At 34.7% G+C, this 14,612-nt stretch overlaps 1 protein-coding gene across 1 annotated transcript in view; it reads right to left on the bottom strand.

Annotated features, from left to right (window-relative positions):
* Positions 1–2,920: 2,920 nt before the first annotated feature.
* Positions 2,921–14,612, bottom strand: part of LOC143229000 (vesicular glutamate transporter 2-like) — a 67,684-nt gene continuing 55,992 nt past the window's right edge. Inside the window, exons 10-12 of the mRNA XM_076460602.1 lie at positions 11,670–11,780; positions 6,542–6,669; positions 2,921–3,484 (exon numbers count right to left, since the gene is read on the bottom strand). Of these exons, the coding sequence (XP_076316717.1) occupies positions 3,191–3,484; positions 6,542–6,669; positions 11,670–11,780 (533 nt within the window). The 3' untranslated portion in view covers positions 2,921–3,190. The remainder of the gene's footprint in view (positions 3,485–6,541; positions 6,670–11,669; positions 11,781–14,612) is intronic.

Raw genomic sequence — 14,612 nt, 5'->3', positions numbered from 1 at the left:
ATCTCTAGTACGAACTCGGGTATACCCTATTGTCGCAGAAATAAATCCGTCACCTACCAATATGTTATCGCCTAAACATCCATATCTGGCCACAGTGGAAAATGTCAAATATAATGGTCATTCATTCGGATTTCAACAAATCTGATGCAATGTGTATTGTGTAAAAAAATTTAAAAAAAAGTGCAAAGTTTGTATTGAATTTCGCCGTCCCTAATTTAGCAGTGTAAGACTAGAGGGAAAGCATCACCACCCACCGCCAACGCTTGGATTTCTCAATAGTGGAATTGACCGTCACGTTGTAACGTATCCACGGATAAAAGTACGATCATGTTTGGTATTACGGGGATTCGAACCCGCAACCCTCAGATTACAAGTCGAGTACCTTAACCACCTACCCATCCTAGGCCTCGGTTCAATCTCTTACACGTTGATTCATGATGACGAGAAATTCACTTGAAGTAAATTTGTATTCTCAAAACGGCTGTTATGGGTATTAAAACTTTAATTAAAATACAGAACAACGTTTCGACCTTCTTAGGTCATCTTCAGGTTAACAAAGAGGATTTGCAAATTATCTCTAGGTCGAAACGTTGTTTCGCAATTTATTTTAATTAAAGTTGTAATTCCCATAACAGCCGTCTTGAGAATACAGTATTACACGTTTGTCAAACGGGTTGTCGCCTAAGGTATAGTTCCTGTGAGCATATATTTTATATAAGAAATAATGATGCTACAAAACCCGCAGTTAGGCAGTTTAATAACCATTAACATTGCATGTCCGGCTGATTTGTACTTGGGTTCACATTTGCTCAAGTTCATTATAACGCAAAGATAACCCCTGATAAAACATTTGATTTTTAGATTAGGTACTGTCATTCTTTTTGGAATAAATGTTTTCATTCCTTTAACTCTATTTTCATTTCTCCGCCCTACACGTCATACATACTTTCTCACGCTAACAGTTTGTGTTTTTAGAACTTTTTGTTCGAACTTTTTTCCTTTCAGTTCGTTCGGTTAAAGTACCTTTATATTGCTTGTCCTTCTTATTAAGCTTTTATTGTTGCTCTCTATGAACAATATTACTCGGTATCTGTGTTCATTCATTTTCTTACATTGTTCTCTGTATTCTTGTTCTCTTTGTGTGTGTGTGTGTTTCGTTTAATTACTACGATTTACCATACTTATACAATTTTTATACCATTTAATATATATATGTTACTTACAAACACATGTTCGAACCTTCGAGCCACGTGTTATTTGTTCTTTTAACCTAACCCTTGTATTAACAGTTTTATTCGCAATGGTAACCTCATGAAGGGCTGTTACCCGAAACATTATTTTTGTGTTTTATTAATAACATTATTTTAATCTATTTTTCATCTTGTTACTTCCACATTTACGCATTTATTTTATAATTATATATTATTCTTCCTAAGAATCTTAAAATTTTACTAAACAGTTCGATAAGAAATGAAGGCACCAGAAAAGCTTATAATTTATTGTTAAGTTTCTAAAGTTGTAACCTAATTAGCTTTAAACAGGTTTTTCTTTCAATAAAACTTATCTCTGTAGCCAACTAAAAAATAAAATAAAATGTTAAAAAGGCACGTGGCACAGTCAAGAAATTTTGTACACATTTCTATCAAAAACCTAAGAAATGGTTAACTGACGAAGGTCAAATTCAACCTTCGACTTGTATGTTTGTTTGGAATTTCGCGCAAAGCTACATGAGGGATATCTGCACTAGCCGTTCCTAATTTAGGAGTGTAAGACTAGAGGGAAAGCAGCTAGTCATCATGACTCACCGCCAACTCTTGGGCTACTCTTTTACCAATGAATAGTGGGATTGACCGTCACATATAACGCCCCCACGACTGAAAGAGTGAGAATGTTTGGTGCAACTGGAATTCGAACTCGTGACCCTCAGATGACGAGTCTACCGCCTTAACCCACCTGGCCATGCTGGGCCTCGACTTGTATGTCAAAACGCAACATCTTTCAACGCCAGACCACGTCGGAATATTTGTAAAAAAACAACTGAAATTTTCTTGAATATGTTTAATGATAAAAATTTTCGACTTCGTAAACCGATTTATCCTCGAGAACGTTGTATGAGTAAAAAAATAGTAGATTTGTACCCTGAAGCACAAGAATACACGCCATTCTGGGCAATTTTGGGTGCAGCAGTTGCCTAGGTGTCAGTGTTGTTCCAACATAACGAGACTCGGCATGGCCAAGCGTGTTAAGGCGTGCGACTCATAATCTGAGGGTCGTGGGTTCGCATCCCCGTCGCGCCAAACATGCTCGCCCTTTCAGCCGTGGAGGCGTTATAATGTGACGGTCAGTCCCACTATTCGTTGGTAAAAGAGTAGCCCAAGAGTTGGCGGTGGGTGGTGATGACTAGCTGCCTTCCCTCTAGTCTTACACTGTTAAATTATGGGTGGCTAGCACAGATAGCCCTCGAGTAGCTTTGTGCGAAATCCCAAAACAAACAAACAAACAAACATAACGTGAATGATGCAATTAAAAAATCTTCTATTTAATATCCGTTTAGTATAACGTACTTAATGTCCTGTAATTGCATTTTAATAGATATTGTCTTTATTACATTGGTAAGCCAAGTTTCTTAACTTTAAATAATAACCCTGTTTGCTAAAAAACTTATTTAACAGCTGTTTCCGCATTATGGAAATAATCTTAAAACTTCATGTTTTATAAGGATAAAAAATATCCTTATATCATTAGAATCAAACGCTCTCTTTGAATGTACTGGGATACAACTGCTGAAATAAGTTGTACTAGCAGTTGAGGATGAGCTTTGTAGCGGGAATATAACTTATAAAAGAATCTGTAACCTTTGAGGCGACATGCATACAATTTATTGATTATACGAAAGTCATAAACAAATAGAAATCGGCAAAGATAACTAAATGTGAAATACAAAACAAAATGCATCTTTAAATATTTAATGGAACACCAACAAACAGTTCTATATACACGAAATACATAAATTTTGTTAAGAGTGAAAACAGTGAATCTTTACTTATTGTTAATGCCGTTAATAGTACTATTCCACTTTTTACATGTTTTTTTTTTAATTTATTATTTTAAAACAGAATATGAACACATAACTTTAATATTGTTTACTTCATATTTAACATTAATTGCACATTGAGATTATGGGGGAATATTACTCCTTTTGAAATGCTTCAATAGACACCATCTTAGATGGTTTGAGTACAGCTTCTTGGCAAAGGTTTAAAGTGTGATATGATGTCTGTATAGAAGAAGTGGCAAGAGCTGTATCCGCTTGTTTATTTTCGTCTTTGAAAACGTTTTCTAATGGGTTCCACGACGTTTCTTCCGTTTCTGGTGGTTTTGCCCATTCTTGAACTTCACCAGAGGCAAAAATAGCATAGAATATGATACCGCCAAAATGAATTAAACTGGCTATCAAAAATACCTTTTCCCATTCCTCGGCTGTCTACAATAAAAAAAAAAAAGCATTTTCCACTAGGTGGCAATCAAAATAGAACGCTGCAGTTTTGAAATTTTAGAGCAACAAGGAACATCTATTAATCACAAAATGACCTGTTAAATTTGTTTCATGGTTAAATGTCTCGAATAAAAATCTAATTTAGTTATACTTTGCGAACAACTTACCATGTTTTAAATGTACATTATTATCTGGTTTGAAAAACGTATTTTAGAAAAAAGCTACACAGGAAATTTCCTTTTTCCCCTCATTTTCATGAAAATAAGTTGTTCAGCTATTATAAACTGGAATCACGTAGATAACACAGACTGTTTTATTTTTAATTATATCTTTTTTTTTCCTGTGCTGACTTCGCAATGAAGGAGTTGGAAGTGACACGTCATCAACGATGGTGACGAACAAACAAAAGTAAGATTAAATACACCAACCAACCGAGCTTGAAAAACTGTGGACATTCTAGTACTTACCCTACTGTTATGATCAATTTGTTGTTGTCGATGTTTCATTAGCAGCAAGACTAATTGATGTACAGTTTTAAAAACCTTTTTCATTTATATAAATTAAGAACTAATAAGTATTATGGGATCAGCTACACCCTTAAAACAACTGCATAATCACAAGTTAGTGATTGGTAACGTTGTACAAATTAATAACTGTTTGTTTTTTGAGTTTCGCGCAAAGCGACACGAGGGCTATCTGCGCTAGCCTAATTTAGCAGTGTAAGACTAAAGGAAAGGCAGCTAGTCGCCACCACCAACCGCCAACTCTTGAACTACTCTTTTACTAACGAATAGTGGGATTGGCCGTCACATTATAATTATGTATATCAGTATTATTATGTTAAATAATTGATCATTAATTTTCAGTATTCAGTGAACACTTCAGTAATCTAGAATATTCATTTAAAAACAAAGCTTTTTTAAATTAAACACCACTAACCGTAGTATTCATACCTTATTTAAAAACAATTTTGGAAATATTTACTAAGAAGGGATTTTTTCTGAGATATACTGCACTGGTAATTTTTTTTGGATTGTACAGATATAAACTGTAATGTTTTTTATATATTAAAAGTAGTAAACTTTATTGAAGAAAGAAATTACGGACTTTTAAGAACTCCGTTTAAGGATTAAGTACAAGGATTTTTATTTGTGGTGCTATTGAATAGATGGCGCCACATTTTATTTAGTATTTTTGCCTACACATAGATACATATATACACGCTACGTCTATCGTAGTAAGAATGCCTGATATATTATTTTAAAATTACACTGGATATTAAAATCGGATATTACACAGAAATTGCATTTGCTCGCACAATAGTGAATATTCTATATACCAGAAAACATGAAATATAGATCATAATTTGAGTAAAATTCATACAAAAAACTTTACGAAAAAGATCCAAATAGTACAGCTTCATTCTTTATACACTGCCGCTTACACATTGTGAAAAGTACTCCGAAAAAAATCTGATACTTTATTTCTTTTGATGTGTGAATGTATTGTTTTATACACGTTCTTATCAATAGGCCCGGCATGGCCAGGTGGGTTAAGGCGTTCGACTCGTATTCTCAGGGTCGCGGGCTCGAATCCACGACACATCAGACATGCTCAGCCGTGAGGGTGTTATAATGTGACGGTCAATCCCACTCTTCGTTGGTAAAAGAGTAACCCAAGAGTTGACAGTGGGTTGTGATGACTAGTTGCCTTCCCTCTAGTCTTACATTGCTAAATTAGAGACAGGTAGCGCAGATAGCCTTCGTGTAGTTTTGCGCGAATTTAAAAACAACAACAACAAAAAATCATATTAATATAACCAAAAGTTTGTTTGTTTGAATTTAAGCACAAAGCTACAAAATGGGTAGTCTTATGTTCTGCCCACTACAGGTATCGAAGACCGGTATCTAGCGTTGTAATTCCGCAGAAATACCCCTTGGTGAGGCAGTATATAACCAATAGATGAAAGCTGTTGTTGAATACATACTGTTAACATTCACACATGAAAGTTTTGAAAGAGAGAGAGAGAAAAACTAATAGCAAAAAAAAACAACAACAAAAAAGCACATAAAGCTGGGTTTACATTACTTCAAACATCTTGCTTTGAACACCTGTGGTCCGCTTCATTTTCTCTAAATTCAATGTGTTTTTTTATGTTTATTAGCTTTTCTGTTCCAGAAAACCTATTTTGAAGAGCTCCGTAATAAACTCTATAAATAAAAGCTTTATTTATAAACAATGGAAAAATAGTCGAAAAATAGAAGATTTGCACATCTCTTGCCCGTTTCTGAGATTGATAATGTGCTCAGAAAAAACAATTTTGAACGTTTCTTTCTAGATTTTAAACAACGAGTTTTTGGAGTTTTTTTATGTCTCTTAGAGCATCATGCATACCAAAGGTTTCTCTCATCGTAATCTTTGTAACATTGACGTATTTATTAAACAGTAATAATAATTTTTGACTTGAGGTTTATTTGTTGAAGTTGAGCATAACGCTACACAATGTTCTCTCTGTGCTCTACCCACCACAGGTATCGAATAACGGTTTTGAGCATTGTACATCCGCAGACATAACGCTGTGCCACTGGAAGGGGCGACTTTATGAAGGTTGCCTTCAATATGTTTTAGACTGCTGAATAAGTAATCGCAGTAACTGGCCGATAATATTTTGCGACACGAAAAAAATAACCAAGTAAAGTAACAGTATGATGTCAAGATTTATCATGCCTGACTCTCTCCCACCTCAATAGCACATCGGTATCTCTGTTGACTTACAACGCTAAAAACCGGGTTTCGATACCTGTGGTAGGAAGAACACAGACAGCCCATTGTGTAGCTTTATGCTTATCTCCAAAACAATCATCAATTCAAACTTATAAGTGGCGGAGTAACTACTGAACCTCATGAAACTTCTGGTACGATTTTAGACCAATAGAAGAAACTACGCACTGAGCCTTCTATTAATAAAAGGCTACCTACGTTTCAAATGTAATGGATGATATTAATTATTGAAACTAAGATCTCACTTTACTCCGTTTAACTTACGGAATGTTTGGTCATAGTTTCCACAATTATAGGACAGACCATCCCAGATAGTGTTCCAAAACCGTTAGACATTCCCATCAAGATACTAGCATACTGAGGAGCAATGTCAAGATGATTTACGTTGAAACCTGTAAAATAAATTATGTTTTTCAACGAATAAACTTCACATGTAAGGAAGCATTAATAACTTAAGAGAAGACTATATATTTATGAGGACGTACGTGAAACTTTTCGATTGGCTTACAGAGATTTAATACATTATATTAAAAATATTTTAGAGCATCTTCACGTCTAACAGTCTGTCTTGCCACGTCCGTTCATGTTCTATCTACCACAACGTATCTTTACAATAATCACACAACATAGTTTGCACTGTGAAAAATACCGTTATAAAGATGTCGTGTCCAAATCATGCCACTCGTTCTTCAATGTTTTCCGTTTTCCATCTAGTATACGAGGACGACGTCTTTCCAGCGTCCCTCACAATTTTCCAATCACACGGAAATTCATAAGCACTGCATTCATAAGCGCATGGAATAGTATGATACTCGTTTCCTCATCCATCTGCTTGAGGTATGCCATAACTGAACGAGTATGAGGTAAAACAACTTGTACAAACACTCACCATTTGGCATTTTTCCTTCCTGATTATATTTTATGCTGTTTTGGAGCACATGGACTTGTTATTGGTCATTGTTTTGATGATAAAAACGCTGAATTTTGCCTACCACATCAGAGGTGCAACTTAATGAAATATTTTTCTGTATTGTCCTGATACCCCAAGTTAATCCATCTTCCTTTGTTTTCTAATATCGTTAAGTACAACGGATATCCCTTCTTGAAAATTCGATATTATCATTTGCATTACATTATCTGTGAAATAGGAAATAATGCCAAAATATAGTTCAAAGAAACGCAATTGCACAGAGACTTTATATCAATTGTCATGCAAGTTTCTGAATTCATATTTAAAATCCTGTTTAATATAACGTACTTAATTCCTTATAACTATATTTTAATACATATCGTCTTTATTACAATACGGAACCAAGTTTCTTAGCTTTAAATAATAACTCTGTCCGTGATAACTTCAACCCTATAAATATCAAACATGTCATAACACTATGTAACACAAATTTTGTTCCTAGATAGTATGTATTGTTTCTTAATTGCTTATGTTGTAAAATTACAGAAAATGGACATTATTCCCTTCAAACTTTGCTTTTGTGACCTGGAAAATAAAATTTAGAAATTGACCTATTTTCTATGTAAAAACGGGCAAATTTGCACATTCTAATTTACATAAGGCTTGAATAAAACAACATATGAATCAAGATTTACATGAATTTATACTAAAGTTATACAGAAATGTTTAGAAATGAGTACTTTTTTGAGATTTGCGACTGTAATGTAAAACACTTTTATGTATCAGCCCCAAATATAGTCTCCCATCATGTTTTCGTTGTACGCTCCTTGAAAGCGGCGTTCAAAGTCCGCTATATCTTGATGGAAGTGCTCGCCTTGCTCTTTGAGGTGCACTGAATGAGCCAGGTGAAGAGACGGATACTTTTTCCAGCTATGGAGCAGCACAGCTTTGAGGCTTCTGGATGAGCTATCAATAAATAGGCGTCATTTGTTCGGGTTACAGGTAATTCCAATTGCCTCGCACAGATCGTATACATTGTGGCAGAAGCAGAGTCCATCTTGACGAGTGAAGAAACTTGAAAAATGTCGGGGATGCTACCTCTGACTTGCGACTTGCACACTTTCATGTAATAAATCCCACTCCTTGAGCCTTGATGTCAAAAGCTCAGCATTCGACTTTGTTAGACCAAGATCTCTGATCAAGTCATTGAGGTTTCTTTGGTTGGAGTAGAATGGATTTCTCTCACCAGCTGCATTTCTGAAATTGTAATCTGGCTCTTCAACATCTACCTCCTCTTCTGATTTGCTGCTCTTTTCTGAGAATGGCTGCTTTCTCTCTGGTGGAGTGGGTACAAGGAGCTCAGGACAGTGTGGCACTGGGGCGATGGATGATGGAAGGTCTGGATACATAAGAGCAGATGCATTCTTGCCAGCCCGACGTTTGGAAGGGTCCATCATGCAGAAGTAGCAATTGCTTGAATGGTCAGTGGGTTCACGACAAATTCTTGGAGTAGTGAACTTTATGGCTCTCATTTCCTCTCTGTACCATCCTGCAAAAGAGCAAAATAAAATTATTATGCAGAATAAATTTATTTCATCCACAACTAATGTGCAAGAGATTCATGCAAAATATTTTATATGTGATATTGTTTTTATACTATTGGAAATTAAAAACATAAAATAAAAGATATTTAATTTTTAAAAGGTCTAAAATTTCTATAATATAAAATCTTACTATTCAAGCAAGCAAAAATTGTCCATCTTACCTTCTAAAGTTTTTTTTGTATTGCTCGCAAGGTAAACTGAGGTGTCCAAGGTTTGTCTTGATCCCTAACAGACATACCGAAATATGTCTTGTAGGCTTCACACATTTTAGTAGATACTGTCACAGAGTACTTTTTCTTCTTGTCTTGATAAATTGGCTGCATACATAGCAAAATGCGTCTGGAGAATGCTTGCAGCTTCTTGATGCCACCTCTGATAAAATCAGATGTGTCTATGTGTTCACTTAGGTAGCTTGAACTAAACTGAAGTGGTGAGTAGTGAGCCCCAGTATATATATATTACTATGGAAAGTTCCAGAAAATTTTAAAAAGATCTTGAAAATTCTCGTAAGTTCTGCAACATTCTAGAAAATTCTTATAAGTTTTACAGCATTCTAGAAAGTTCTTGAAAATTCTTGTAAGTTTGAAAAAAATTATCTATCAGCTATTCAGCACTGAATCTACCTTGAATGTTCTGGAAAAATGGGTAAATTTGAAAATTTCATTACCCAGATCACAAAAGCAAAGTTTGGAGAGAAAAATAGGTCTTTTCCATTTACTATAGGCATAAGCAATTGGGAAATAACACTTTCTGCCAAGGAACAAGAAAAAGTAAAATTTTTGTTACATTGTGTAATCGTCATAAGGTGTTGTGAATTGAAATAAAGTATTCTCAGATACACTGATATCCCATACTTAAGAATAGCATACACTACAATTTAAAGGTTTTGCAGAATAGGAAATGTAAAGTCACTTTGATTTCTTGTTGCTGAAGAAAAGAGACTGGTCACAATGTTAAACAGTGAAAATAACAGACGCTTCATTGACATATTCGGGTGAATATGGCAGGTACAATATTGTACCAGTCATGAAGAAAAGAGACTGGTCACAATGTTAAACAATAAAAATAACAGACGCTTCATTTGTTTGTAGCACAAAACAAACTTGAACTATATATATGGTAGATGAGTACATAACATCACTCTTGTACTGGTGACAGATCTGTACTGGATGAAAGTCTGGTGAAAATTTCAGAGAAACTCCGGTCTAAAACTACCATTTATATACATGGGGTAATATGGTCACTTCTCCAAAGAGCATATGTCACCAGTGCCAGTTGGTGATAAAAAAAAAATAGTGGGGTATTATCATCCAAGTATTATTGAATCTCTACACTTTCGATGCTAATAGAACACACATTAGTATAAAGTCTTTTGCAGTGACACTTTATATGTGAAAGCTCAGAAATAACAAAGAGAAATAATCCTTAACAATATAAAACTATCTCAAGAATATGGTCGCCTAATATCAAAGACGTAAATGCGTTATACGTAAAATACACGTGTTAAAAATACAGTTAAGTGCGAAAAAAACTTTCTTAAAAATGGTAATTAACAAGAAACGTTTTCTTTCTAAACTAAAAGAAAGAACTGACGTGCTTTATGTAGCACTTTAGTACTTTTGTACTCCACTAAATAATGCTTTAGGATAATTCAGTATAAGCGTAAAAAAATCAGTGATATTAATATTGCGAAGAGCCTCAAGTGGAAATAAGCGCATAAAATATTTATCCTGGATAGATGGTTTAGAAGTTTTTATTGTTAAGTAAAATAATACTTTAGGAGATTTTTTTAACATGTTTTACAGATAAATTCTATTGATGTTACGAGTTCCATAAATAAAATATGTTTAAAAGAACATTTGAGATAATGAATTCCATTTATATTTGGTTGTGGTTTTGTTTGTCGTTTATTTATTACTTCTTCTATCGTTTACTTTAGCTACAAATTTTTGCATTGAAACTTTAACTTATTTTCTAGATGATGAAGTTTATTTTGGGTAAATATGTACGTATTAAGAAACTGACATCAGATTCCCTAGCGGTGGCTATCAGATGTTACTAAGGTTGCAAAAGATTATACAAATTTATGATCATATGGAATGTACTCTCGTCATCTGAAGCAGTGAATAAATATGTTGTCATAAGCTTCATAAATTGAGTCACAAGATAGTTAGTGCAATATCGCTTTTTGTCTTTTGATAATTGTATTAATGTAGGAAGTGATTTTGGAATATTGTGTTTGTTTATTTGTTTCATTGGAATTTTGTTCTTCTGTTGTTTTTTTCCTAATCGCATTATTTGAAATAATTAATGTTGATATCTATCTTTTATTTTTTATTAACATTAGTGTCAAGTCCTGGCCAGGCACGTGTTTGTTAAGTATGTTTTTAGTAAGCGCTAAATTTTAATCCAAGTATTGTTACATTTTAATATTTTTGTTGTCATTGAACCTTGATATAAAAAAGAGACAATGAATTTTGTCAAACCTTGGGAAATGCACATCAACATTATTCTTTGATGTCATCTTAGTCTCAATTTGTTCTACAAGTAACGAGATCCTTAAATTTTCGATAGATTGACAAAACTAAGTCAAAAAGTGTCGTTTACGTTCGATTCATTACGTTTAATCTGCCTAAGAAATGTCAGATTTTAGTATTTTCATAGATATAGAAATAGAAATAAAGCACTTGATCATTACATTACATGTACAATATTGTGCACTTTCTTTCCCCAGAATCTTAAAGTTCCTACCTACTGAATGGTTCGAAAATAAATTAAAGTACCAGAAAGTTCTATATCTTACTGCTAAGTTTCCGAAACTGTATCCTAACTATTCTTAAAAGTATTTCTTTTTTATAAACTTAAGTCCTTAGCCTACCGGAAATAGCAAATCCACTGAAGCCAACAGCTAAAGTGAGGGCTATAATAACTACTGTTGCATTTCGGGTGTAGCCGACTACCAGGAGAAACACTGCTTCCAGTCCAAAACCTATAAAATAATTCAATATTTGTTAGGAACAATGAACTACTAAAATGCTCTTTCTGATCTCGGAACCAGAACTTTAGAATCATTACTATTCCTTAGCTTCTTTTCAATTTTCCTTGAGGAATGGTTTCTGATTTTAGTAGTGAAACTGAAGTACGTGTCAACATAAATATATAGCAGTGCCTGTTGTATGTCCATGTAACTACTTCGCATGGCTTGGATGGATCTTCACCAAAATGTGTATATTGGTTCATTAAGTCCATGGGGAGAAACATGGAAATTTTCAAGTTTGTCTTTTGCGGTTTTTATGGGCATTTGTTTACAATTACATATAAGGGTTTGTTTGTTTGTTTTTGAATTTTGCGCAAAGCTACACGAGGGCTGTCTACGCTAACCGTCCCTACTTTGGCAGTGTAAGAATAGAAGGATGGCAGCTATAATACCCACCATCAATTTTTGGGCTACTCTTTTATCAACGAATAGTGGGATTGCTCGTCACATGATAATGCCCCATGGCTGAAAGGGAAAGCATGTTTGATGTAACAGAGATTCGAACCTACGACCCTCAGATTACGAGTAGAGCGTCCTAATCAACTGGCTATACTGCACTTACATATAAAGGAAGCAACGTTCCATGTCCTAAGATAACATTTCATTAATCACAAATTTTCATAACTTCAGTCCTGGAAACGGGTACTGGAGCTACTATGGAAATATAATAATGATTGGAAGATTTGATGAGGTAAATTAACATTAGATGTTACAGGATTCAAAATAAGGTTATTCTACATTAGCCAAATCATGGGATGCGCAGTGCTTGTTTTATTTTTTACACACCCGCTTATACTTTTTCATATTGAACATAAAACAGATCATCACAGCTTTCTTGTGATAAATTAAGGCCTTCAGAATTCTGACTACAATATTTTTACACCAGAAATAGCTTAGAGAAAGTTGAAGAGATACAATTAAATGGCCTTACTCATAGAAACGTAAACTAGTGCACTCAGTAATCGTCTCAAAATGATGCACAAAACATAACTGATAAAATAAAAATATATTAAATAATTAATAGGATATATAAAATGTTTCTCGTGCGTTTTGGGCTCGGCATTACCAAGCAGTTAGGGCGCTAGATTCGTAATCTGAGGGTCGCGGGTTCGAATCCCTGTCACACCAAACATGCTTGCCCTTTCAGTCGTGAGGAGGGTTTATAACGTTACGATCAATCCCACTATTCGTTGGTAAATGAATAGCCCACGAGTTGGCGGTGGATAATGATAACTAGCTGCCTTCGTTCTAGTCTTGTCCCCCGCTAGTACAGTGGTAAGTCTACGGATCTAAAATCAGGTGTTCGATTCCCTTCGGTGAACTCAGCAGATAGCTCGATGTGGCTTTGCTATAAGAAAGCACAAACATACCCTCTAGTGTTATACTACTGAAGTAGGGTTGAGTAATGCAGATAGCTCTTGTTTAGCTTTGCGCGAAATTCAGAAACAAATTATTCGAATTATGTAAATTATATCGTGAAATCATCACTGAACTTCTGCTGTTTTCTCTGGGTTAATTTTGACATAATAATCTTTTAAGGTACTTAGCACAACTGTTTGTTTCATAAACATTTAGTATTTCTCATATGTGCTTTAAATGTTCCGTTGAATGCTTTTCTCTCTCCCTCTTTTTTTTTTTTTTACACAAACTATAAACTTTTATCTAAAAATTTCACTCATGGAACACGAAGTACTCAACCATCATGTTTAAAAGTTTGACCATTTCTGCTGGTAACTCCGCGGTAAGTCTCAGGGCTTATAACGCTAAAATTCAGTTTCGATACCTGCGATGGGCAAATCAAGCACAGATAATCTCTGATGTAGCTATAAGCTTAAAACCAAATAAAACTTTACTCGTAAGCCCTCTAATGGTTCTAAGTCTGAAGCTTTAAAATGCTAAAAATCAAGTTTCGATACACATGGTTAGCAGAGCACATTTAATATCTATTTAGTACTACTTCACGAAATCAATTTACTAAGGTTTCAGTTGCAACTAGAAATACATACCTATAAATTATAACACTTTGTCGAGGGCTAACTTCGCTTTTGTTTGTAGTTAAGCACAAAACCACACAAGAACCTATCTGTGCTCTAGCTACCAGGGTTATCGTAACCCAGTTTCTAGTGTTATAAGTTCACAGACATTCCATTGTGCCACTGGAACGCTAACTTCGCATTGCAATTCCTAATTTTAAATCGATAAACAAGAGGAGTAGCAGTTGGTGAACAGCACTCACCACTCACCGCAAAGTATTGGGAAGCTTTTGTCTAATGAAACGATGGGATTTGACTCTCATTAAAGTGCAGCACGTGTTTTTGTGACACCATAATTCCAGTGTTTATGTGGCAGAAACTCATGGTATTCATTAGATAGGTGTTTTTGCGTCAGCAAACACGCTATCCATTAGGCCAGTGTTTTTGCGGCAGTAGACGTAGCTACCCTTGATCCTCACACAACATACTGTGTTGCATAAACTATTAAACAAACAACCAAAAAAGCTTTGATAAAGTAAAACTATTTTAAAAACAGTTTTCCCAAATAAAGTATGTCGTTTTCAGTTATGCGCTATAATAACTATACAGTTTAAACCTGTAAAAAATAAATATAATTATCGTCTTATACTTGGTACCTGGGTTGAGGTTAAGGCGTTATAAAACGAACTTATTTAAAGAATCTTAACATTACTTGTTTTATGATCACTCTCGGACTTAGTGGACTCAGCAGATAGCTCAATGTGGCTTTGCTACAAGAAAACACGTACACACACACTCGGATTTACATTCA

Source organism: Tachypleus tridentatus, chromosome 10 (genome assembly GCF_004210375.1).
Source record: "Tachypleus tridentatus isolate NWPU-2018 chromosome 10, ASM421037v1, whole genome shotgun sequence".
In the NCBI taxonomy this organism is placed as follows: Eukaryota; Metazoa; Arthropoda; class Merostomata; order Xiphosura; family Limulidae; genus Tachypleus; species Tachypleus tridentatus.
This window is presented reverse-complemented; position numbering and strand designations above follow the sequence as displayed.